Source organism: Enhydra lutris, unplaced genomic scaffold (assembly GCF_002288905.1).
Source record: "Enhydra lutris kenyoni isolate GAN:26980312 unplaced genomic scaffold, ASM228890v2 scaffoldscaffold90, whole genome shotgun sequence".
NCBI classification, from domain to species: domain Eukaryota; kingdom Metazoa; phylum Chordata; class Mammalia; order Carnivora; family Mustelidae; genus Enhydra; species Enhydra lutris.
In genome coordinates, this window is record NW_019154174.1 from 5,720,586 (window position 1) to 5,745,496 (window position 24,911).

General features: G+C 54.2%; 1 protein-coding gene across 5 annotated transcripts; it reads right to left on the bottom strand.

The window, feature by feature from the left end:
• Positions 1-808: 808 nt before the first annotated feature.
• On the bottom strand, positions 809-24,895 carry LOC111162211 (major vault protein). 5 transcript variants are annotated; one of them, XM_022526445.1, is made up of 15 exons: positions 24,734-24,895; positions 18,224-18,356; positions 17,765-17,960; positions 11,542-11,665; positions 11,304-11,435; positions 10,391-10,485; positions 9,874-10,110; positions 7,049-7,330; positions 5,836-6,080; positions 5,467-5,664; positions 4,163-4,549; positions 3,051-3,167; positions 2,748-2,874; positions 1,780-1,968; positions 809-1,082 (listed from the first exon to the last, which is right to left on the bottom strand). In XM_022526445.1, exons 2-15 carry the CDS (start codon positions 18,346-18,348, stop codon positions 864-866), a joined length of 2,673 nt encoding a protein of 890 aa, XP_022382153.1. In that variant the 5' UTR covers positions 18,349-18,356; positions 24,734-24,895; the 3' UTR covers positions 809-863. The 5 variants fall into 5 exon arrangements, with proteins under 5 accessions (XP_022382153.1, XP_022382150.1, XP_022382149.1 ...); XM_022526442.1 differs by having other exon boundaries at positions 824-1,082; positions 18,224-18,375; positions 24,734-24,832; XM_022526441.1 differs by lacking the exon at positions 24,734-24,895 and adding an exon at positions 24,634-24,721 and having other exon boundaries at positions 824-1,082; positions 18,224-18,375.
• Positions 24,896-24,911: the final 16 nt, after the last annotated feature.

The following is a 24,911-nucleotide window of genomic DNA, read 5'->3' on the forward strand; positions in this document are numbered from 1 at the left end:
CCACACAAATAAAACTCAACTCCAAACGAGACCAGGCTCGCGGGGTCAGGCCTCGGTGCAGGAAGAGGAGGACACCCCAACACAAAGCATCAACCCTGTACAGGAGGGGAACAGCTGCTGAACCCTTTCCTGGATGGAAGGCAGCCAAGAAGTTGCCTTCTCCAGCCACACAGAAAGAAAACCCGAGCTTCTGTCTCCTCTATCCCTAGGATCCTTTTACTTGGTTTGCAGACCTGGTTCCCACTGCTCTCCCTGAGCAAAGGGCTGGAGCACTAGCAGGTCTCCTCTTGAGGAGGATTTGATCCTGCCCGGATGCTTCCCCCAAGAAAGGGCTCTGCCTTGGTTGTGGGGGGAGGGTGGAAAGAGGGGACTCCTCCCTCTGCTCCTGAAGAGCCCATCCCAGAACCTCAGGGATGCACCCCAGTTCCCCCTGAGGGACAAGTGCCCAGGCCCGCCAGGTCTGCAGTGTGACCAGCAGGTGGCGCCAGAGGGAGCAGCCCAAGCGCTGGGGCCCCCAGACCCGGATTCCAACACCTCCCGGCCCCTGGAGCACTTGGCGCGAGCTCCCCCGGAGGGACCAGCTGGGTGGGCGCCACTCTCTCCCCTGCGGTGTCCTCTTCCTGACCGGGGGTCCAAGAGGGCTGACCGCCAAAAGACCGTCTGGCCATTTAGACTGTGGGGTCACATTCCTATCAGCTAGGACTTCTCTCTGCCTCAGTTTCCTCTCCACCTGACAGAGGAGGACAGTCCGTAGTACTACCTTAAGATTTCAGGGGTATCCACTAAGCTCCCTTGTGACGCAGACACGAGGCCCAGGTTGTTTCAATGCCCAGAAGTGTTTTATTGGTAAGTGCAGCTCAGAGTTAAGGCACGACGTGATTGCCTCCAGGAACTGGAGGGACGGGAGTGGACCCAAGAAGCAAGCCCTCCGGGGGGCCGGGCTTGCTGGCTGCTTTCTGGGCCGGTGGCTGGCCCTCAGACCCCACCCCCAGCAGACCTAAGGCTGTGTTGAAGAGGTTGATGGGCGTGGAGCCATCGGTGATGAGGGCCGACTTGAGCCCCAGGCTCTGGAGCAGTTTTACCTGGAAGGGCAAGAGGCGACCGGGAAGGGGGAGTCAGGCCCTTGTCCCTTTCTCTGCTCCTCTGCCCCCACCCACATCCATCTGCCACCAGGGCTGCCACCCAAGCCATCCTCCCAGGAGAAGTCTGGGATAAGAAGTGAAGAAGGGGAGCGGGGAACCTGAAGTTTCTTCCTGGGGCACAGGAGACCTAGAAGACCCAGCCATCCCCGTCCTGCCTTCAGCCGCTCACCATTCACTCTGGGTTACGGCCATGTGGTCCTTTCTGTTCCTAAACACACTGAGTTTTGTTCTCTGTGTCTCTGTCCTTGGACCGTCTCCCAGGAAGCTCCCGTCAACTCTACTCTGACCTCAAGTATCCCTCCTCAGAGCCGCTCTCCCTAAGCCATCCAGCAGCACCCACCTGACTTCCTTCAAAGCACTGACCACAGACTGGTGGCTCAGCTGCTTACTGTCCATCCCGGATGAAGCTAGTGCAGTGCCCAACAGAGGACACGGGCATGGGGTACAGGACTGTCCCATCTCCACCTCCCCCAGCCCCTCTGCCCCCAGCGCTGCCTTCTGGGTTCCAAGTATGGTCCTGAGTGTCACACTCACACACACACACACACACACACACACACACACACACACACTCTCTCTCTCTCTCTCTCTCTCTCTCTCTCTCTCTCTCTCTCTCCTGCTCCCTCCCCACTCTCACCTGCATCTCTGGCCCGGCCACTGCAAGATCCCTGATGGTGCCGGGGCCCAGGGCCTCCGTCATCTGCTTGAACTTATTCACCTCCACCTCAGCCAGCTGCTGGGCCTTGCTCACCTCCAGCTCCAGCTGGGACCGGGCGTAGGCTAGTTCTAGCTCTCGCACTTTCTGCACCCGCTGGAGCTCGGCCTCCTGGAAGAGAGGGAAATGCAGCATTCTTTCCCTTGTGGGGCCCCTGGGAACGGTCCAGCAAGTCCCCCAACCAGCAGGCCTGAAGGACCAGAGGCCAAGGGATGGAACTGCAAACTGCTGGTCGACTATGGATCCTCGCTGGGCTACCTTTTAAGCTAGGGAGCAGTGGGAGTCCTTAATCTAAGCCTTGGTTTCCTCATCTGTCCTATGGATATACTACTTACCCCTTAGTGGGATGTCAAGCATTAAGTAAGACCACGTGTGTAAGACAATGCAAAGGTTGTCACAAAGCTGGCCGACATTTGCACGAGTGTTACACACCAGACAGGGCAAAGGACTTCATAAACCACCCAATATTTGAACAGGGCTTTCACAGGGGCACCTGGGTGGCTCAGTTGGTTAAGCATCTGACTCTCTACTTCAGCTCAGATCATGATCTCTGGGTTGTGAGATCAAGCCCTGTGTGGGGCTCCAAGCTAGGCATGGAGCCTGCTTATTAAGCTTCTCTCTCTCCTTCTCTGAGGTTGGAACTAGAGGGTATTATGCTCATCGAACTAAGTCAATCAGAAAGAGACATCATATGGTCTCACTGGTATGTGGCATTTGAGAAACAAGGCAGAGGATCATAGGGGAAGAGAAGAAAGAAAGAAAACACGAAAGCAGAGAGGGGGACAAACCATAAGAGACTCTTAATCTTGGGAAACAAACTGAGGGGTGCTGGGGTGCAGTGATGGGGAACCCCAAGTCCCTGCCCTCCCACAGGCGTCGGCCCCACTCACCGTCTCGATGGCCAAGGCCTCCGCCTTCAGCCTGGCCTGCAGCACGGAGCCCTCCCCCTCGATGCGCAAGGCCTCTGCGCGGGACTCGGCCTCTGCCTTGGCGGTCCCTGTGCTCTCCACGGCGGTGCTAGGGGTGTGAGAGGGGGTGAGGAAGAGTCAGAGGACACCCAGGAGAACGGCTGGCCCAACCCGGCCCTCCCCCAGCCTTGACTTATGCCAGAGCAGGTGTCCCTCATGCCTCACTCCCTCCACCCGCTGCTGTTGCAGAGGCCCAGCCCTCTTTTCCTCCGGTTCTCAACCCACCTCAGAGCCTCCAGCTCCAAGAGCTCCCTGCGAGCTTTCTCAGCTTCGGACTGGTCCAAGATCTTCTGTCTCTCGAGCCGGCCGCGGGCTTCTTGCTCAAGCCTCTGAGCCTCGTGCCTGGATGGGAGAGGGGACAGGGACAGGGAAGATGCTGGCATGGGCCCGATCTCCAACAGAACTCCAAAGGCAGGGCCTACTGATCTACCGCGCACACGGGCGGCACTCAGCACACAAATAGAAGACGAATGTGCACGTTGCCAGCCTGGTGCGATTCTTTTTTTTTTTTTTTTTTTTTTTTTTTTAAGATTTTATTTATTTATTTGACAGACAGAAATTACAAGTAGGCAGAGAGGCAGGTAGAGAGAGAGAGGAAGCAGGCTCCCCGCTGAGCAGAGAGCCTGATGCGGGGCTCGATCCCAAGACCCTGGGATCACGACCTGAGCCAAAGGCAGAGGCTTTAACCCACTGAGCCACCCAGGCGCCCCACCTGGCGCGATTCTAAGCACGGGGGATGCAGCCATGACAGAGGCCCCGGCTTCCATGCAGCCGACCTTTCAGGCAGGAGAACCAAACGAATGCGGGTGATTTCTGATAGTGACAAGTTCCCTGAAAACGGGTTTAGTGACAGCAGGGCCAGGCAGAGAGGGTGCTTTTCAGGAAGAAAGAGGCCCTCCAAGGAGCACTCTAGGGTGGAAAAGCATTCCAAGCCCAGGGAATGGCCAGTGCAGAGGGCCCTACCATGGGAACCCTGCTGTGCTGTCAAGGGGCAGAAAGGAGCTGGAGGGGGTGGGGATCAGAGCATGTGAGCCTGGGGAGAGGCTGGAAGGTGGAGTGGGGGAGGCAGGGCTGGACACCTGAGGGCCTGGAAGGCCACAGAAGCGAGTTTGGGTTCTAGCACAAGCAAGACAGGACGCCACTGGCGCAGGTTGGCACGGGGTTGTACTTGAAGTGGCCCACGCTATCTGCTAAGGAGGACGGCGGGCCGACTGGGGCGGGGATGCCACATCACCCAGGTCTTGGCCAAGGGCTGAGGGTGAGGAAGGACCGTGGAGAGGTCCAGCTCACAGCGGGCAGTGTCAGCAGCGGGCGCCCCTCCCCCAGGCCACACTCACTTCGCAGCCGCCTCCTGGGAGTTGGTGGTGATCTCGATGGCCAGCTGGACGCTGCGCTGCAGGGCGTCCCGGGTCCGCTGGTCCACGGGCTCCACCGACTGCACGTCCACACTGCTGACCACCAGTCCGTTCTGGGGGAAGACGGCCCGGTCCCGGGGCTGGGGCAGGGACCTTCTCTCGGGCTCCTTGGTTTCCAGGGTCTCAAAGCCGAAGACAGCTGTGCGGATGATGCGGGCGGAGTTCTTGTGGAAGTCGTCGAAAGTGACGGAGGCCACGGCCCCCCGCACCCGGGACGCAATGGCCTTGCAGGCGTCGCCCACAAAGTCAGGCACCGAGAAGAGCTTGGCTGTCTCTTTAGGGTCCTTCCGGTCACTCACCTCGAAGTGCCTGTGAGCAAAGAGGCCCAGAATGGGGACACCGTTTTCCTCCAGGACACAGCAAGTCTCTCATCTCTGAAAGGGACTCGGATGCCCACCCTCTATGACCGGCCAGGGTCTCTCAATGGAGAGGGTGAACTCATACCCGCCATGCGCCCAGGTGGGTCCCATCTCATTCTCTCAGCCACCCTAGGTGGTAGGGATGGGTGTTATTCCCTCTCACAGATGAGGAAACAGAGGCTCAGGGAGGTCAAGGGACAGGCCCGAAGTCACAGGATTGCGGCAAGGTGGAGAGCTGAACTCGGGGAGCGTGACTCTGGTCTATGCTCTTAGCTGTCACGCCCCCGCGATGTCCACACCCATCTGCCTCTGTCACAGTCCTGGCCAAGAGGTGGTGGAGGTGGAGCCCAGCTTCTGGATGGGACTCCTGCCCCTGCCCCCCCAGCTCCAGGCGCTGCTACTAACTACATGTGGGGTGTGGGGCGCTGCTCTAATCCTCGCTGTACCCTTTCAACAGCCCTGGGAGGTGGATGGTGGCCGTTCTCATTTTACAGATCGGGAAACTGAGGAAAGTGCCGAGTCCCTTGCCCAGGTCCACAGCTAGCAGGCAGCAGGGCTGGGACCCAGGCAGTGAGCCCCTGAGTGTGTGCTTGTGACAACTGCCCACACATGTCCCCTCTAATGGGGCGTGTCTGGCTGACATTTGCGGAACCTTGCCCTTACGTGGTTGGCTGGACACATTTAGCTGGGGAGGTCCCCCCAACCATGTCCACCAAATCCTACTCCTGGGAGGGGAGCCTGCACCTTCCCATCACCCGCCTTGGGCATCAGGCTGGGTTTCCTTCTCGGCCACGGCATGGAGTCGGGCGTCCTGCCCCCATGACGAACCCGGCACCACTGACCTCGCTGTCCCTCCCTGCCACTCACCAGTTGTAGGCAAGCTGAAGCTGCAACCTCGCATGGTCTGCGGTCTCGATGGTGATGACATCTGTGAAGAAGTCAGGCCCGAGCAGCAGGCAGAGTGCACGGCGAGCGTGGGGACGCTTGGGCCTCCCGGCCGAGAGGGACAACACAGTGAACTGCTCTTCAGGACCCAGTGACACCAGCTCGGGCCCAAAGACCACACTGCAGAAGGAGCATGGAGTCAGACACATGGAGAACCCCTCACCTTCACCCCCCCAGTCACCTGTCCCACCTTACCCCCAACCCTGCAGCCAGCACCTCCCCCCAGTCACCTGTACCACCTCGCCACCAGCCCCCGCGGCCAGCCCCCCCACCCCCCAGCCAGCCCCTCACCGAGCCTTCTTCTCCCTGTAGTCATACACCTGCACAGCCGCGTTGTGGGGGACCCGGTAGCTGACCACACGGGTCTTGTTCCGGACAGTGGTGGGCTGAGGGGTCTTGGACGTCTCCCTCTCACCCCTGTCGGCCAGAGGGTCCTGCCCCTTGTTCAGCAGCTCCTCCACCCCAGGGGGCAGCTCCTTCTCCCACAGGACTTCGTCCTGGGTCAGCATGTAAGTGCTTCCGATCACAGCACGTACCTTGAGAGAGGAGGACAAGGCAGGGGACGTCATGTGGGAAGGTAAGAGGGAGAAGGACCCAGCCAGCTGTCCCAAAATAGAGCTGGTCTCGGGGGCAGTAGAGCGCGGTGGCTGGGTTCAGTCTCCAGAGCGGGTCTGCCAGGCTTTAGGTCCCCATCCACAGAACGGACCCGCCACCGGCTACCTCCCTGGGTCGAGGAATGAAGGACCTCGCCCGGGTCTAGTGCTGAGAACCTGGTCTGTGGTAAGGGTTCGATCTGATTTCTTCTGTAATTTTCCTTCTCTGGGCAACTTGGAGGGCATCCTAGGGACAGAGGCAGTCAATCCTAGGAAATAGGTAATATCCACTAACATTCCCTGGGATTCTGAGCTCTACTTCTAGGTTGGACTCTTAGAGAAAGAGGTTGGGATGTGGTTCTAGGTCAAACCAAGTTCAAGGCTTCAGATGAGGGGGCAAAGAGGAAGGATTCCACCAGGATAAGAACATGGGAGAGGAGTTCTTCACGGGTTCTTGGTGCTCCTAGGCCACTCCCCAGTCAGACCTTTATCCTGGGACCAGAGTCCCCATCCTAAAACCTGGCTCATCACCTCCCTTGGGGGGTTTCCTCAAACTTAAAGTGAGCTATTTAATGCGGTGCCTGGGTGGCTCAGTCAGTTAAGCATCTGACTCCTGATTCTGCCTCAGGTCACATGAGATTGAGCCGCACTGGGTGCTGCACTGGGCTCTGCACTGGGCGTGGGGCCCAGGATTCTCTCCCCTTCTCCCTCTGCCCCTCCCTACTCCCTCTCTAAAAATAGGGAAGGCAAACACTCCCCAGAATGCCCTCACGCCTACCAGCCAGCCAGCTCAGATGCCACCATCAAGGCTGTCGAAGTCTCCCGCCCCACCGCGCACCTGTCCCCGTCAGCCCACGCAAGCCATCTCCATGGCCATGGAGCAGTGAAGACACCCATCCCTCAGCTGTTACCCTTCCAGTCTTGACATCCTGCACGTAGATGCCCTCGTTCTCATCCAGAGGGATGGCCTGACGCTCCTCTACCACTTCCACCTTGGCAGACGGCACATACTCCAGGGGCCCCCGGATAAGCCAGCGGTCCCCAGCCTGGTGGGAGACCTTCTCTCCTTCTTCTCCCTCCTCCAGGGGCTGCAGGGCCCTCAGCAGCAGCCCCTGCTGCTCTGACAGCACGTAGACATCCTGGATGCCTCGTTCCAGCCGCTCTCCGGGCTGGAGGAAAAAGGACTTTTCACCCTGGGGAAGAGATACGGGGTTAGGAGTGGGCGCCGCCCACGGCTACGTCCCTGACTTGCAACCCGGACAGTCCTTCCTGCGGTCACAGGCTTGTGTTGAGAACAGGAGCCCCCAAAGCTCCCCACACACACTCCTGCTGTAATACAGTGAGGCACTGTCTGGACCGGGGGGTTCTCTACAAATGCCTACAGACCTCACGTGGTCCAAACCACCCTTGACGAATTCTGTACACGGTTGTGAGCGGGACCTTCGCAGGCTTGACAATTGAGAAGAAAGCTTCTGTTGCCGTTTCTCCCATGCCTTGTTTCCTTGGGATGGTGTAGTCTGGGCATTGGCAGACCCTGGCGTTGGGCCAAATCTGGCTTTTTTTTTTTAATTATATGTTTGAGATATAATCTATATGCTATAAAATTTGTTCATTTAAAGTATACAATTCAGGGGCGCCTGGGTGGCTTAGTCATTGGGTGTCTGCCTTCAGCTTGGGTCATGATCCCAGAGTCCGGGGATTAAGTCCCTCATCGCATCGGGATCTCTGCTCAGCAGGGAGCCTGCTTCTCCCTCTTCCATTCCTCCTGCTTGTGTTCCCTCTCTTGTTGTGTGTCTCTATCAAATAAATAAATAAAATTTAAAAAAAGCAGAACTACATTACATAGTCACTGCTTAGCATAAATAAAAAAGTATACAATTCAAGTTACTGACCTCTACCTCTGAAACCTGTAATACCTTAGATGTTAATTGAAACTGAAATTTTAAAAAAGGGGAAAAAATAAAGTATACAGTTCACGGGTGCCTGGGGGGGCTCAGTCAGTTAAGAGTCTGCATTTGTTTCAGGTCATGATCCCAGGGTCCTGGGATCAAGTACTGCATCAGGCTCCCTGCTTAGTAGGGAGTAGTAGAAGTAGTAGTAGTAGTAGGGAGCCTACTTCACCCTCTGCCTGCTGTTTCCCCTGCTTGTGCACTTGAGCTCTCTCGCTAACAAAATCTTTAAAAATATATATATATAATTTTTAATATATAAATATATTTAATATATATATATTTTTATATATGTATATTTTTATATATATATAGGCTCCTGGGTGGCTTGGTGGATTAAATCCTCTGCCTTCAGCTCGGGTCATGGTCCCAGGGTCCTGGGGTCAAGCCCTGCATCAGGCTCTCTGCTCAGCAGGGAGCCTGCTTCCTCCTCTCTCTCTGCCTGCCTCTCTGCCAACTTGTGATCTCTGTCTGTCAAATAAATAAAAAATCTTAAAGGGGCACCTGGGTGGCTCAGTGGGTTAAGGGTAAAGCCTCTGCCTTCGGCTCAGGTCATGATCTCAGGGTCCTGGGGTTGAGCCCCGCATTGGGCTCTCTGCTCAGCGGTAAGTCTGCTTCCCCCACCCCACACCTGCCTCTCTGCCTACTTGTGATCTCCCTCTCTCTGTCAAATAAATAAGATCTTTAAAAAAAAAAAAAAATCTTAAAACACACACACACACACACACACACACACACACACAATTCAGAGGTGCCAGGCTGGCTCACTGAGTGGAACGTGCAACCCCCAATCTTGGGGTTTTGAGTTTGACCCCCATGTTAGGTGTAGAGATTACTTAGAAATAAAACCTTAAAAATAAGTAAATAAATAAGGTATATAGGTTAGCTATTCTGGGCTGTCCACAGAGTTGTCCAATCACCACTGTGCTCTAACCCCAGGATATTTTCATCACCTTGAAAAGCCCTGTACTCAGCAGCAGCTAATGTCTGTCCATCCCTACTCGCTATAAACGATCATCTATTTCTATCTATGGATTTACCCATCTGGGACATTTTACATAAATGGAATCATGCAATATGTGGTCTTTTTATGCGTGGCCTCTTCTGCTTAGAATGTTTGTTTATCCGTGGAGCAGCAGGTGTGAGTACACCCTGATCATTAGTACACGAGCATCAGTACACGTTTGTTTCTTTTTATAGCTAAAGGATATTCCACTGTGTGGAGAGGCCACAATTTGTTACCCATTCATCCACTGACAGATCCACCTGTTTCTGGAAGCAAAATGTTACAGGGACGCAGAGACACTCTTTCATTTACAAGCTGTCTGTGCTTTTGCTCCAAGAGCACCGTGTATTGGCAAGAAAAGCACACCACTCGTAAAGACTAGAATATCTGTGGTCTGGAGCTTCCCAGCAGATCCCTGCCAATCCCTGGCAGGCCAGTGTCTCATTAAGGGAAGGGTGAGGCAGCAGGTGGGGAGAAGTATAAACCAAGAGGTTTGTTTTGTGCAGGACAAGGACAAAGTTTCCAGGATGGCAGGCACGGATGGGCCCCAGGAGGGGCCTGCAGAAGAGACTACGTGTAAACGGAGGTTGGGGGGCACAGGGAGATCCATAGTACAGTGTCTCAAAAGACAGAACTCGGGTGTGCAAATGCACCAAGGGAGCCAGAACAAGCTTGATGCTTCTAGAAAGTGGACCTGGGGTGGGAGGAGGGAAGGGAGGGGTCCCAGGGCCTCACAGCCCTCAAGGGCATTCAGCCTTCCCGGAGAGCTGGAGGCCTTTACCTTGACCACACGCTTTTGCCCCAGCTGGTTCTTGCCATCCAGTCCAACCGGGTCGAGAATCACACAGTAGTTGTGGGGGCCCAGGGTGGTGATGGGCACAATCCCTAGCACCTCCTCGTAGACGTCTGGCACGTGGGCCTCCGTGTCCTGCACTGTCACCAACCACTCCTCCCCGGTACGGCGGCTCACTCCTCTCAAGTCTCGAAAGTTCTGCCGAGCCCGGAGGTGCAGGGCTGTCTGTGGAACAAGACGTCAGGGCATTGGAGGAAACCGACCTCCAGTTTCCTCAGGGGAGGGAGACCCACCGGCCACCGAGTGCTCGAGGGCCAGAATGCCAGTCTCTACCAGCCCAGGAGGACCTTTTAATCCTCAGAGGACCCAGGATGCTCCTCAGGGAGCTGACCTCCACATTTTTCTGCGAGTGGCCCCAGAAATATTGCCTCTCATCTACTGTCACGTTCTCTGGCCACTAGGAATGAGGCCTACTCCAGGGTCCCTTCATCCCCAGAGCACAGACCTTTTCTGTGAGGATCACAGCATCCACCAAATCCAGAACCTCCTCGAACACTGCTGGGAGATAGGCGCCCACGGCACGGACCAGCCATTCTTCTCCTGGGCCAAGGATGGAGAGGGGAGGGTCAAAGGTCACCTGGCCTGCTCCCCAGCTGCCCCATCCCACAGCCCAGACAACAGGGCACCCGCCAGGCTCTGTAGGGGAGATGCCATGGCCTCAGGTGCCAGGGCCTGATGAGAGTGCCCACATTAATTATTTTCTGAGGCCAGAGGAAACCAACCCCGACCCAGGACAATAGGCAAAGCCACCTAAGGGCTCACGAAGGCTGCCATGCCTTCTCTGAGCTCCAAAGATGAACTTTACCCTCCCCCCGAAGTGGGCAGCACTGCCCCTAAGAGAGTGGGAAATACGGTCTCGTTTCTGGAAGGAGCAAGAGTGCCCTTGCTCACCATAAAGCCCAGGAAGTAACCTCACTTCCAGGCCTCAGTGAGGTCACAGGAAGAAGGGGACTCCTAGGGCCTTGAGGTGGTTTGGGGCTATGTGAGTTCCCATTTGTAGAGCATTCTGAGCCACTCCTGGCACAGACAGAGAACATCACAAGGGCCAAATACAATTGCTAGTTGTATACCAACACTTGCTTTGTTGATCTAGAGAGGGGCGCCGACTGCTGTCCCCTGGCCCATGGTAAAGGGGAGGGGGACAGAAAAGCCAGGTCAGCATGTTCATGGTAACAGGGTCAGGGCAGAGGTGACATGAAGCTGGGTGGGGGGAAAGCAGCCACGGGCGGCCCCCAGAAGCTTCGAAGACATACCAGGCAAGCACTTCCTCCCAGGCTGCAAGGGGCCATCCCCACACCCGCAGGCAAGACAAGGCCCGCCCACGCCCACCCCCATCCGCACCCCTTCATCGACCCCACCTGTCACCCTCTCCTTGCCCTCCCGGTCCCAGCACTCCTTGCGGGCCCTCAGTCGCAGGGCCTGGTTCTGCTTGATGACTGTGGCCTGAATGATCTCCAAGACCTCCACCTCCTTCCGGGGGATATAGGTGCCTGGGAAGGGAAGGGGGTACAGAGGGTGAAGTCCGGCAGGGATCAAAGCCATCATGGAAATGCAGGGAGCCTCAGACCCAAATGCCGGCCAACACAAGGAATTTACCAGGTCCTTCAAATAGCCACTCGTCTCCTGCTACCACCTTGTCTCCGCTCTTATCCACAAAATCCAGCAACGCCTTAAGATGGAGGGCAGTGTTGGGCAGAACCACCTGTAGGGGCGTGATGTCCTAACAGGGGAAGAAGGGAGGTCATGGGACATTCAGTACTATGGCCCCTGGAGTCAAACCCCATACCCTGGAGGTCAGAGGCCACAGTGTCAATCTTCCCATGTCCCCAGACAAACCCCCAAGTGGAATATGCAAGCTAGGGGTGGTCCTAAAGCCATCTGGTCTGAAGAACAAAGAGAGAGCAAGCGGACTCACGGCCAGTGAGCCAAGGACACATGTTCCTCCAGAGGAAGCGCTCAGAAGTGGTTCTGAGCTACAAATCTAGGCGGGAAACGCCTCTGGGCTTCGTGTGCACCAGGGCCCTCTGGGGAGCGTTAAGGAAGTGGGAAGCCTGAACAGCTGTAACAGACACACTTTGGGCACGTGGCTTTGTTGGCAGTGTTGCTTCATGGTCACAAAACAGCTGCTGTCCTGGAGACATCACATCTCCCTTTGTCAGGAAGAGGCACCTGGCAACAAGTACCCAGACCTTTTAGAAGTTTGTAGAAAGATTTCTATGAGTAGGACTTCACTTGGTCTTTGGTTTGAGGGAGGCAGGAAAACAAGCAAAGAGAGCCAAAGAGAGGCTAAGAGACACGCTCAAGGTCACCCAACTTGTAAGGAACAGGAAAAGGACTTGAACCGCCGTCTTCCTGAAGCCTGCCTGCCCGCCTTACTCTGCCCAGAGTGGCCCTGGGGTGGAGGAGGTCAGGTAATTCCACTCTCCCCACTGGCCACACATGGGGTTGGAGGCAGAGCTGGAGGCTCACTGGGCAGGCAAGCCCTTCCTTGACGCCTTCGATGTACACCCCCCAAAGCTGGCCCGTGGCAGTGGGGGTGGGGGGGTAGGGCACAGGCTAGCCCCGGCTTCATGGATTGCAAGTTCCAGCAGGTGACAAGACAGATACAGACCTTTCTCTTCAAGAAGACCATGGGCGGTGTCAGCGGGAAGAGACAGAGGCAGCAAAAAGCCCAAAGGAAGTTAGGAAAGGTCCTTCAGAAGTGGCATTTGAGCTGGGGTTCAAAGGAAGAGCTGGCTTCGGATGCAAAGGTGTGGGAGGAGGAGGAAATGGGGCGCATTCTGGAAGGAACATATAGACCAGCAGGTCTGTCCCCTCCCAAATCTATTCTACCATCACTTCCTACCTGTTCCATCGAAAGCTGGGTCTGCCTTTATCTACTGCTGCCATTTCCCTCACCTAAGCTGCCAACGTCTCTCAGCTGAAGGATGGAAAGTTCTTAGTAACCGGTCTCCACCTGCCACCTTTGTCTCCTTCCAGTTCATCCCCCATATCACTGCAGGCTTCCAACTCAGGTGACTGGGTACCCAGTGATATCATCACATAAAATTGGGAATGTGGGAGAACAACAGATCGGGGTGGTGGGGAGGGAAAGAATGGCCATTAGGCTGCAGTGAGATGGCCTTGGGGCTTTGCCAAAGTGAGCTCAGTGGAGGTGAGGGCAAGGACCAGATGCAGGGGCTTATGAGGAAATGGGGCAGAGGATCAAGTATCAAAGAGTATGTAAGCAAGGAAAGAAAAGGTAGTAAATAGCTAGAAATCAAATTTACAGGCCACTCCTAAAGGTTCATACTTTTAGATTTGGTGTGCATATCCTGGGATCTGGCAATGCTTAGTAGTTTCTACCCACCCCCCCCTTTTTTTTTTTATTTTAAGTAGGCTCCATGCCCAACACAGGACTTGAACTTATGACCCTGAGATCAAGGTCAAGTCACTTTGGCTGAGCCAGCCAGGCCCCCCAATATTTTCTCCCATCGAAAAAGGCAGCAAACTTCAGCATGCACCACAGACAAGTACATTTGTGGCAAAATTTTTCCCTATAAATTGGAAACACCCTAAAATATATTCAAGAGGAGAATGGCTGAGCTCGTGCATATCATATGGAATTACGTATGGCAAACCAGACTTACGCACCAACGTGCAGAAGTTCATTCAAACTACACTGGCAGGGGCACCTGGGTGACTCGGTTGAGCGTCTGGCTTCGGCTCAGGTCATGATCTCAGGGTCCTGGGAAGGAGCCCAGCTCTTGAAAGAGCTGTAGTGATCAGAACAGTATGGTACCAACACCAAAATAGACACATAGATCAATGACACAGGACAGAGAGCCCAGAAATAAAGCCTTGACTGTACGGTCAATTAATCTTTGAGAAAGGAGGCAAGATTATGCAATGGGGGAAAAGTGTTTTCAACAGATGGCATTGGGAAAACTGGACAGCTCCATGCAAAAGAATGAAACTGCACCACTTTCTTACACAAAAATTAACTCAAAGTGGATTAAGGAGCTAAATGTGAGATCTGAAACCATAACAACCCTAGAAGACAACACAGACAGTCATGCCTCTGACATTGGCTATAGCAACATTTTTCTAGATAGGTCTCTTGAGGCAAGAGAAAAAAAAAAAAAAAAGAAGCAAAAATAACCATCGGGACTACATCAAAATAAAAAGTCTCTGCATAGCAAAGAAAACAACCAACAAAACTAAAAGACAACCTACAGAATGGGAGAAGATAATTGCCAATGATATCTCCGACATCCAAAATACATGAAGAATTTATACAACTCAACACCAAAAAGTAATCCAATTAAAACTGGGCAGAAGACATGAATAGACGTTTCTCCAAAGACCTCCAGATGGCCAAAAGATACACAAAAAGATGCTCAATATCACTCATCATCAGGGGAATGAAAATCAAAACCATAATGAGCGATCACTTCACACCTGTCAGAATGGCTAAAATGAAAAACACAAGAAACAGTGTTGGCAAAGATGTGGAGAAAAAGGAACTCTTGTGCGCTGTTGGTGAGAATGCAAGCTGGGGCAGCCACTCTGGGAAACAGTATGGGCGGTCCTCAAAAAATTAAAAAGAGGGGCGCCTGGGTGGCTCAGCTGGTTAAGCATCTGCCTTCAGCTCAGGTCATGATCCCAGAGTCCTGGGATCGAGCCCCACATTGGGCTCCCTGTTCAGAGGGGAGCCTGCTTCTCCCCCTCCCTCTCCCTCTGCTGCTCTGCCTGGTTATGCTCTCTCCCTCTGTCAAATAAATAAAAATCTTTTAAAAAAATTAAAAATAGAATGGCTCTACAATCCAGTAATCACACTATTGGGTATTTACCCAAAGAATATGAAAATACTCATTTGAAAGGATACATGTACCGCAATGTTTACTGCAGCATTATTTACAATAGCCAAATTACAGAGAAAGTTCAAGTGTCCATCACTAAAGGAATAGATGAGGGACATACATACGATGGGATAGGACTCGGCCATAAATAAAGAATGAAAACTTAGGGCTCCTGGGTGGTTCAGTCTGTTAAGCCTCTGCCTTCGGCTCAGGTCATGATCCCAGAGTCCTGGGATCAAGCCCGGCATCGGGTTCTCTGCTCGGCAGGGAGCCTGCTTCCCACCTCCCCCCCCACCCCGCCTCTGCCTGCGTCTCTGCCTACTTGTGATCTCTCTCTCTGCCAAATAAATAAAATCTTAAAAAAAAAAAAAAAAGAATGAAACCTTGCCATTTGCAATGAGGTGAATGCATCTAGAGAGGATAATGCTAAGCAAAATAAGTCAGAGGAAGACAAATACCTATGATTTCACTTCAATGTGGAATTTAAGAAACAAACTGATAAAGGGGGTGGGGGGAGACAAACCAAGAAACAGACGCCTAACTATAGAGAACAAACTAATGGTCACCAGAGAGGAGGAGAGTGGGGGGATGGGGAAATTAGGTAAACAGGACTAAGAGTACACTTTTCCTGTGATAAGCACTGAGTCATGCATGGAATTGTTGAGTCACTATATAACGTCCTACTGTATGTTAATTACACTGAGATTAAAAACAAAACAAAACAAAACAAAAAAGCTACAGAATGAGGAGCTGGGTTCCCAGGCCCAGTGGATGGAGGCTCCAGCAGGTAGAAAGGAGAAAAGCACACACACCGAGTAAGGTAAGGGGACACAGACCCAGAGCCTACCAGATGGCCTTGATTTCTAAGTATATAACAAATTTGTCCAAATGAGGATAGAAAATGGGAAGAGGGTGCCTGGGTGGTTAATTGGTTAAGCATCGGCCTCTGGCTCAGGTCATGACCTCGGGGTCCTGGGATCGAGCCCCCGCCTTATCCTAGGACTCCCTGCTCAGCAGGGAGTCTGCTTCTCCTTCCCCACTCATGCGTGCTCACTCACTCGCTCTCAAGAAATAAATAAAATCTTGAGAAAATAGGAAGAGAGTGGAAAATGATAAATATTTAGAGGCAGGCAGAGAGAAGTAGAAAGCTGGTTAGGAAGGAAGAGAACCACTGAACAGGGCTTGGTTTGGAATGAACCATTCAACCCATCAGCTACTTGTATTCCTGTCATCTCAGTGAGATCTTCTGTGAGAACAGAAAGGACAGGTGAAGGGTCACACCGAGCCAGGACTGGGCTTTGCCCTGAGTCCTGCACACAAGAGACTTAAAATGATAAGCTCCTGTTGGAGTAGGAAAGACAGACCAGGAAGAGGATCTGAGGGACGAGAGAGAAGACAGAATGAGAAGCCCTGAGATGCCCTGAGGACAAAGGAGGCCCAGGAAAGGGAGGCTGACGGTGAGGAGCTGGGGCTGAATTTCCAAGGTAGGCCAAGCGGGAGTAATACCAAGTCCTCATTGGACAAGGGTACCGGAAGGGGCTGAAACAGAAGGAAAAGAGGCAAGGGTCAGGGTTGAGGTCAAGAAGGCCAAGTCAGGAGCACCTGGGTGGCTCAGTGGGTTAAGCCTCTGCCTTCGGCTCAGGTCATGATCTCAGGGTCCTGGGATCGAGTCCCACGTCGGGCTCTCTGCTCGGTGGGGAGCCTGTTCCACACCCCCACCCCTGCCTGCTGCTCTGCCTACTTGTGATCTCTGTCTCTCTGTTAAATAAGTAAGTAAAATCTTTAAAAAAAAAAAAAAAAAAAAAGAAGGCCAAGTCATTGACAGGGTTATTGCAAGGACATTAGTGAGGTTCCCAGGAGTCAAAAGCGGAGGAGGAGGAGGGAGGATGGAGCAAGGCACCACCTTAGTGAAGCCGAGGAAAGAAGCCACAGGGGCAGAGAGGGACAAGAGTAGAGTGGTGGGTGGAAAGGGAACGTCTCCTTGACATTGGGCTCTGAGGAGGGAGAGAGGGAGAGGCCCTGCCCTCCTGGCCTGGAGAATGTGGGGTGAGAGAGAATGAGTGGCGGTCGGCTGGGGATCCTAGGGAAATTTAGACACTGGGGCTGAAGACCACCCCCCAACACACACACACACGCACACACACACACACACTGCTCCCCACCCACAGGGCAACTGAGCTGATCCGATCGGAGGTCAGACCTGGGTATGGAGAATTTTTGGCTTTTGATAGTTTCAGATTTACACAGAAGTGGCCAGAATAGTAGAAGGAATTCCCGGAGGCTCCTCACGCAGATTCCTCAAGGGTTAACATTCTAATTACCCGTCAGCACTTTCTATCCGGACATGCACACAATTTTCTCCCCAAGAAGCTGCCACTAAGTAGGCAGGAAGGTCTCAAAGCTCCCCGGGGGGATTGGGGGGGTGGTGCCTGGAGTCTTCCGGGATCAAGAAGCACCGGTGAGTAGAGGTGCCCAGAGTAAACCAGTATCAACTGGCGAGGAGGTAAAGGCAGATGGACATCAAGGCAGATGCCCGTTTGCTCGGGGCCCAGGGCCTGAGGACAACACGCACAAGGGCTGGGCCAAGAGCACAGGCCAGTGACGCCTTCCAGTGGGGCAGTCCCCAGGGTCGGAGCCTGGACCACGACGTGTCCACCACTGCGGGCACCACCCACCAGCGTCTGGCACCATTTGAACGAATGCCCACTCTTAGCAAAGCCATTTAGCATCACACTGGTCAGGAGCTTCTAGCAGTGTCTGGAGCCTGGAAGGTCAGGTGCGGAGATGGGCTGCCAGCTCTCAAAGGAGGGGCACAGGTGGGGGTCAGAGGCAGGTGGAGGAAGCAAGGATCTGTCCTTGGTGAGAACCAGCAGATGCCACCCCCGCCCCCTCTCCCAGCCCCAGCTTGTGTCCATCCGAAGGCCATGCAGAGCCCTGGGACAAGGACGTATGGTCACAGAGGAAGCAAAGTCAGGTACCTTTTCCAGCACCTCCCCTGGGTACAGGGGGAAGGGGTCCTTGGTCAGCCGGATCTCTAGGTCGGCATGGCGGAGCCGTACTTGCCCTGTGACGTCGAACAGCACGGCACCCTGGGGGTCCCGGGACACAGGGTTGGCCACCGTGCAGTAGTGGCGTGGAGGGACAGTCACCATGCGCAAGGGGGCAAACAGGATCCTGTTGGAGGGTGAGAAGCAGTGTGGGGACCCAGGGGGCTTCTGTTCCCACTTCTGAGCAGAACAACGAACGGGGAGAAACTCCAAAGTCCCCAACATATCCCTTGGAGTCACACAAAGGGAACAAAGTTTGCTAGGGGACTCCAAGTCTTGTCTTCTGAGACTGGTCAGAAGACAACCCTGCCTGGGAACAGGAAGGAGACGGATGATCGTACCAGATGAACCAGATGAACAGACGCCCCATGGCCAGGTCCCAGCACCCACCTCTCATTGTCCTGCCGGATATAAGTCTTAGGTCCGACCTCCACGCGGGACACATTGCTGTTCTGGTCCAGCACGTGGATGTAGTGGTACGGGGGGATACGAATGATGGACTCTTCAGTTGCCATGGCAACTCCTGAGACCAGGGCAGCAGGCTGACAGACAGGTGGGGAGCAGATACAAGATGAGCACAGGGGTGGGGGTGGGAAGTGCCTGGCAAAGGCAGCACCAAGCCTCATGCCCAGCTGGGGATGGGGGAGAGGGTCCTTCCTCCCCACCCACCTCCCACCCCCGCAGTTCCCATCATTTCGCCCTCTACCGTCCCAAGCCGGCCTCTGCCTTTCTTCTCACTCAGGGCATCACAGCCCATCCAGACCCCTGCTGAGAACTGCTGGATACATAACCACAGAAGCCCAGGGGTCTCTGCCTATTCCTTTCCTTTCCCACACTGCTTGCCGCACTGGAAGGGGCTTTAGATAAAAACTCTGGAGCTGCGGTGGCCTTTCCCAACACAGCGGGGAGTTCTGGCTCCAAGTGGCTCCCTGGCTCCAAGGATGCAGGCACCTTTATTTGAGGGGGTCCTGAGGCCCCAGCTGTATTGAAATGTTAGCCCACAGCCCAAGAATATTTACACGATCTTTGTCTGCCCCACTCCCTACACACACACACACACACACATGTGCACGCGCTTTAAGCCATCTGGGATGAACTGTCCAGACATGGGCCGCCTCTCCAGGGAGGAATCCCTGGCGAAACTGGTACTCCCTAGAATCAGCTGGATTAGAAACACCGAATTATTCTAGTCCTTTCCTCCCCAGTTCTCTCTGGTTTGTTACCACTCTTGGTTTCCTGCAGTTGTGGGTCGGGGCAGTAGGTGGGAAGGGAAAAGGAATAAATGGGTCTGTATCCCATCCACCCCCACTCCCACCTCCTTCTGCATCCTGGGTGGTTCCAATCAATGCTCCGCCTGCTCAGGAAGGTCGCACCTAAACCCCATCCCTGCCCTCCCCACCCCAACATGCCTTGGACTTTGGACAACCTATCCCTTGGAGTCACACAAAGGGAACAAAGTTTGCTAGGGGACTCAAAGTCCTGTCTTCTGAGACTTTGGTCAGATGTTTTTGAAGCCACCACCAGAAAGGAAGGCCACCTCCTCTACTCCACCGTTCACCCAACTTCCAAACCGAGAGGAGAAAAGGGGAAAGGAGGAGGGTGTGGCTTCCCACAGGAGAACCAGGCGGAAGCCACGGAATTACAGAACAGAGGCAAGGCCCAGGAGTTTTAATTCATTTACACAATCTGTACATTTCTGTTGCTGCTGTCGAACAATTACGAGTTTTCAGACTCCTGATTTGCTGCTTCTCTTGCAGAAGCCACATACCCCCTGCCCCCACCTAGGCAGAACCAGACAGAGCCAGCCAGGTCGCACCTGCTCCCTTTGGACGGGACACAAGCTTCCCTGCTTACCAGAGTCCCCACCTATTGTCCCCACTGTCCCACACCTGGGCCACTGCACTCACATCACCCGCCAGGCTCCTGCTTAAAACCCTTCAACTTCAGCATCATCCAACAGAACTTTCTCTAATGACGGACATCTTCTGAAGCCGTGCTCTTTGGGCTGCCCACGTGTCACTACTGAGTACCGGTAAGGTGACTAGTGTAAGTGAGGAATGCAATATTACACTTTAATGAAGGTTGCCAAATGAGGCTGGTTGATCCCAGATTACACAGTGTAACTCAAAGTGGCGGAGTCCCACATAGGGACTTTGAATCATTCCAGGCCACCCCGCAAATCAGGGGTACCACTGGGAAGAGAGTCCGGAGGGAATGGCTGGTCCCATCCCTCTCTGAGGGCAGCATGGGACCGTGGTTAGGGGCCTGGAGTCAGCCAGACTGCCCCCACTTACAGTTCCAATTTCCTGCCTTATACCGTTTCCTTAATGTCTTACCTCATTTTGAAAGGTTATGGCTTTGACCACTTTCCTGGTACACTTTTCAATCCTAAAGGATGTTCTCTCTCTCAAACTTTGTATGGGATTTGACCCTGATACTTTTCTGTGGCTCCTTTTTATGTGAAGTTCATTTCCCGTAACCAGTAGGAGTGGCTTTTCTAACATCAGAGCTCCCCTTTCTGTTGTGTTCAGGTAATGTCTGAAAATAAAGGGGCGGACTTTCAGCTTTCCTGGATGGGTTCTCATCCCCACTTTCACCTGGACCTTCTTGTTCCTTCCTCTCTTCGGCCCAGTCCCTCCCAACTATGGTTCTGAAGCTGCTCCCTGATGAAGCCCCTGAACAGCCCCCAGGATCCCTTCCTGGTTGGGGTAACCTCAGACAATCTGTTGCCCTCCCTAAACCCATTTCCTGGGCCTGTAAACGGAGAACGGATGGGGCATCTACTCGAGTTATGCGACTGAGGTCATCATAAAGTATTTGGAACAGAGCCCGGCTCTTCATGTGGCTTACTGCCTGAGCTCCAGCTCTCTTAATCAGGGGGTGCGGCCTAGCACCAGAGGGTCCCCCTCTCCCCCCGCCCGTTGACTGGTCAGAAAGATGGCAAGTCTCCTGTCACCCCAGCTGTGGGGCTAGAAGACTAGCAAAGAAGGGGCATCTGAAAGCCAAGTAAAGCCTTTTCCAGCTGCTCCCCTGCCAAGTTCTCTGCAGGGTGGAAGCCTGGCCAGGAAGCCAGATGGGGGAGAGGAAGGGCTAAGGGCTATAAACGGAGGTGTGGACAGGGCTCCATGAGGCACCCCCCCCAGGGAAGTGCTTAACAGTAGAAGGCCATGCAGGCCTGGGAAGCAGGCCCCAGGAACAGCCTCCAATGAGTCCTTTTTGGACAATGCTCCACTCCCTATGGCTGAGACCTCTCCACCATCTGTCACCCCAGCTGGGCCCAGTCAGGGAGGCTGAGAGCCTCGCCCAGCTCAGTGAGTCAGCTGCAAGTCCTCCTAGCTGACCTGCCTGTGCTTCCGCCTTGTTCCAAAGCCAAGGCCTTGTCTCAGTACCAGGACCGGGTCTTAACCCACCATGCCCTCCAGCTGTGCCTCCCACCTAGACCACCGGCTCTTCACCCAAGAACAGTAGGTTCTTGCTCTTTAACTCTGATCATCTGCAGAAGGGAGCCTCGAGATGAGGCCTCTCCAGGGAACCAGGGAAACGACCTGACTCAGGCACCATGTTTGTCACAAGTCCCAGATTGAGACTTCTGTGGTTTACCAGACACATACAGTCAGAACATTTTCTTCCCAATGTAGGAGGACCCTCAAAAAACAAGAGTCAAGAACTGTGTTGACCTTGGGAAGCTCCTGGGCAGCACACGGGTTTGCACACCCCCATAACTCCAAACCCACCCAGGCCTCCTTTCGGTGCCTGCTTCCAGGATCTGCCCCGTTGTCCTGGGCCATCTCTGCAAGACCACACCTCCCTCAAGGGTCATGAGACTCCTGCAAGAGCCAGCCAACTTTTGCCCAAAGCCTCAGACACGGCTCCACACCCGTGAAGAAAATAGGAAAGTAATGGGTGGTGGGGCAGAGAACGAAACATGCTATGAGCCGTGGGGTTCAACCTTGAGTTAAGAGGTCGTTCTTGACCAGCGTCTTGGCTCAAAAGGGAACCTAACACTATGGTTTTCAGGAAGTTTCTTTGGTCACTACCGGTCAGCTACCTTCAGGGTCAACTGTGAGCACCCAGCGGTGACTCCAAGGGCAGGTGTCTCGGGGACCGGCTTATTTCTTACTGCGAGCTGCTCCGCGTCGGGCGGGGTCCACCTCGCCTGAAGCTCGTTAGCGAGGGGACTTCTTGGGCTGCAAGAGCTGCTGAGACGGCTGGCATTTTAACTAGATTCCTTTCCATCTGGGCGCACCTTAAAGTCCCAGCAGCTCTGGCCTCAAGCAGCTACTCTCTGCCCTGGAGGTCTTTGAAAACCACTGATCTCTGCAGATTCTGACATCAGGGCTGTGGGGGCAAACATTGTCCCCCCACCACCACCACTCCCCTACCCCCCGCTGTAGGCTCTACACCCAGCGTGGAGCCCAACACAGGGCTTGAACTCACGACCTTAAGATCAACATCTGGGCTGAGATCAATGCTGGATGCTAGGGGCGCCTGGGCGGGTAAGCAGCCGACTCTTGATTTCAGCTCCACTCATGATGTCAGGGTCATGAGGTGGGGCAACACTTTAGGCTCAATGCTCAGCGAGGAGTCTGCTTGGGATTCTCTCCCTTCCTCTGCCCCTAACTCCATCTGCTAACCCCCACCCCGCCTCCCCCGCAGGCGCTCTCACTCTAAAATAAATATAGCTTAAAAAAAAAAAAAAAAAGAGTTGGATGCTTGACAGACTGAGCCACCCAGGCACCCAGAGTGCTGCTGTATTTAAAAGCTCTCGCGCTGACTGTAACACCCAGCAAGGAGGAGCAGTCATGATCTTGGGCCACTTGCTAGCTCAGAGCCGGAGTCTCCCAGACTGAAGTGGAAAGAGGAGTGACCATTTCCTGGGTGTGAAGAGATCAGAGGGCACAGGAGGTCTCCAGTGCAGGGGAGCTCAAAGGGTGGCTGGGAGGAGGGAGAATCAGGAAGAGCGCAGATGGGAAACTTTTGGGGGGGGGGTCGGCATTTGCTTATTCTCCAGCCCCCTAGCCAACACACGCCCCCTTCCCCAAGCAGGCTGGAAGGTGCAGGGGAGGCCCACCGCCATCACCTCTATCAAGCCCAGGTTTAGGACAATGTACATGACATTTGGCATAAACAGGGTCTCCTCTTTGCAATTTCCCTGATTGTAAACATTCTAAGTTTCGGAGAAACGAAGAGTTTCTGACTCAGGGACTGCACAGAAGCTGCTTACACACTGGCTTGGTTTGGGGAAATTATTGCCAGCTTTAGGGGACCAGAGTGGACGTTTAGGACACTTTATCTCCCAGCAATGATGTTTAAGAGCAAAGTTTTAGGACCTTCTCTTCCTAGGAAAGAGGAAGCACTCCTTCCTTCTCTGAGCTCCACAACTACCTCGTGGAAGAGCAGCTCAGTGGCCTCACTGGGGACAATTCTGCCAGCTCAGAATGCTGCTTCTCCTCTCCTCATCCTACCTCCCGGATGCTCCCAATTAACCCCTCATCCCTGAAGGAGAAGATTGCCTAGTTGAGAAGTGACCCAGGAACCAGGCTTTAGAACCCCGGACCCAGATCAAGGTTTTCTAAACTCGCTCCATCACACGACCCAGCTGAAGAGTGTGGCTCTGACTCACGCTGATTCCCAGGCCTGACCCAGACCCGCTGCACCAGATTCTGGGGGAAGAGACCCCAGAACATGGATCTTTAGCAAGAGCCCCCAGATAACAGCTCCCACTTACTAAGGACTTAGACTGTGCCAGGTGTTAATTGCCCTTAACTGATTCCTCTAATCCTAGAAGTTAAGCAACACGGCTCAGGCTCAGGGTCACCCAATGTTCGAAGGACAGGCTCAGAATTCCGCCCTTAGCCTGGAAGAGAGCTGGCAAACCAGGAAGTGGCCAGGCTTTTCCCGAAGAAAGGTTAAGATTCTAAACACAAAAGGAGGACTCCGGACCTGGTTGGGGCTGAGTATTTTCAAATGATCGGCCTTTTACAGGCGAGTATTTTCTGCTTCAAGGGGAGTGGGTGATGGAGGGCAGCCTCCATCCAACCCAGAAGCCTGAGTTACCTAGGAGACCTCAGGCTGTCCCCAGGGCCATCCATTCAAGGTGGCTGCTCCACCCAGAAAGCCTCACCCTGGGTCAGGCTGGGAGCCCTGTGTGCCAAAGGCAGAAACAGGCAGGAGCTCCCAGGGAGCACACCGGCTGGCACTCTAAGAACCAGCTTTCTCCTCACAACCCAGGGTCCGCTGGGGGCAGGGAGCAGACCACACAGGGCCATCTGCCTCAATCAACCACCATCCCCCACCTTCCCAGAAGTCAAGGGCGGGCTCTGACATCTCCACAGTCACAGGCTGGCAATCAAGGAGTTTTGCATTCCTTCCTTTCACCCTCGAAAAGAGAAAAAGAGCTTTGCTCACCAACCTCCACGCCTTCTAGAAGTCAAGCCTACCTCAGGATTGCTTTGCTAAGTACTTCCCACAGGATCTGCAAGGCCCACGGCTGGCATAACCTTAAGCGAGGCAAATAGGAAAGCCTCAACATTTGGCAGAGATGAAGGATCTGGGGCAGGGGGTAGGGACAGGAATCCCATTCTGAAAGCTTAAGAGGACAGGCCAGAGCCCAGATGCCCGGGGTGGGGGGTGGGGGGGCCGAGGAGGGGGGGCAGCAGAGGCTGGCAGCAGGGACCCAGGACGGAGTCTGAATGGACCCAAGTTTCTTCTGCCCTTACTTCTGATGTGGGACCCTGAAGTGGAGAGGCCTGAGATTTTGGGGGGTAGGGGAGTGTTGGCAAGGTAACAAGTTGACCTACCTTTACTTCGAAGGGCAGGAAAAAAGTCCAACAAGAAAAGCCAAACCTCCCAAGGGTAAGCCTCCACCCACCTTCCTCCCCAGGCTCCGAGAAGTCTTACCGGCCCCAGCAGAAGCAAGCTGCGCTAGAAGGCAGGACGGGGCTCGGAAAGCCTGGAGGGACACACGGCCCCACCAGTGGTTTGGGGGCGTTGGGACTGGTATGAATTACACCCGGAAGCAGCGCACTGTTACAGACCCCCGCCCCCCTTGGATGGGGAAACACCGTGGCCCAGCCTT

Excerpts from the sequence above, each read along its gene's own strand:
- LOC111162211 (XM_022526440.1), bottom strand. The coding sequence starts at position 20,418 with ATGAGAACCCATCCAGGAAAGCTGAAAGTCCGCCCCTTTATTTTCAGA. Across the intron at positions 10,111-10,390 it reads CTGTGATCCTCACAGAAAAG|ACAGCCCTGCACCTCCGGGC; the intron begins GTCTGTGCTCTG and ends CTTGTTCCACAG. Across the intron at positions 5,665-5,835 it reads TACAGGGAGAAGAAGGCTCG|TGTGGTCTTTGGGCCCGAGC; the intron begins GTGAGGGGCTGG and ends CTCCTTCTGCAG.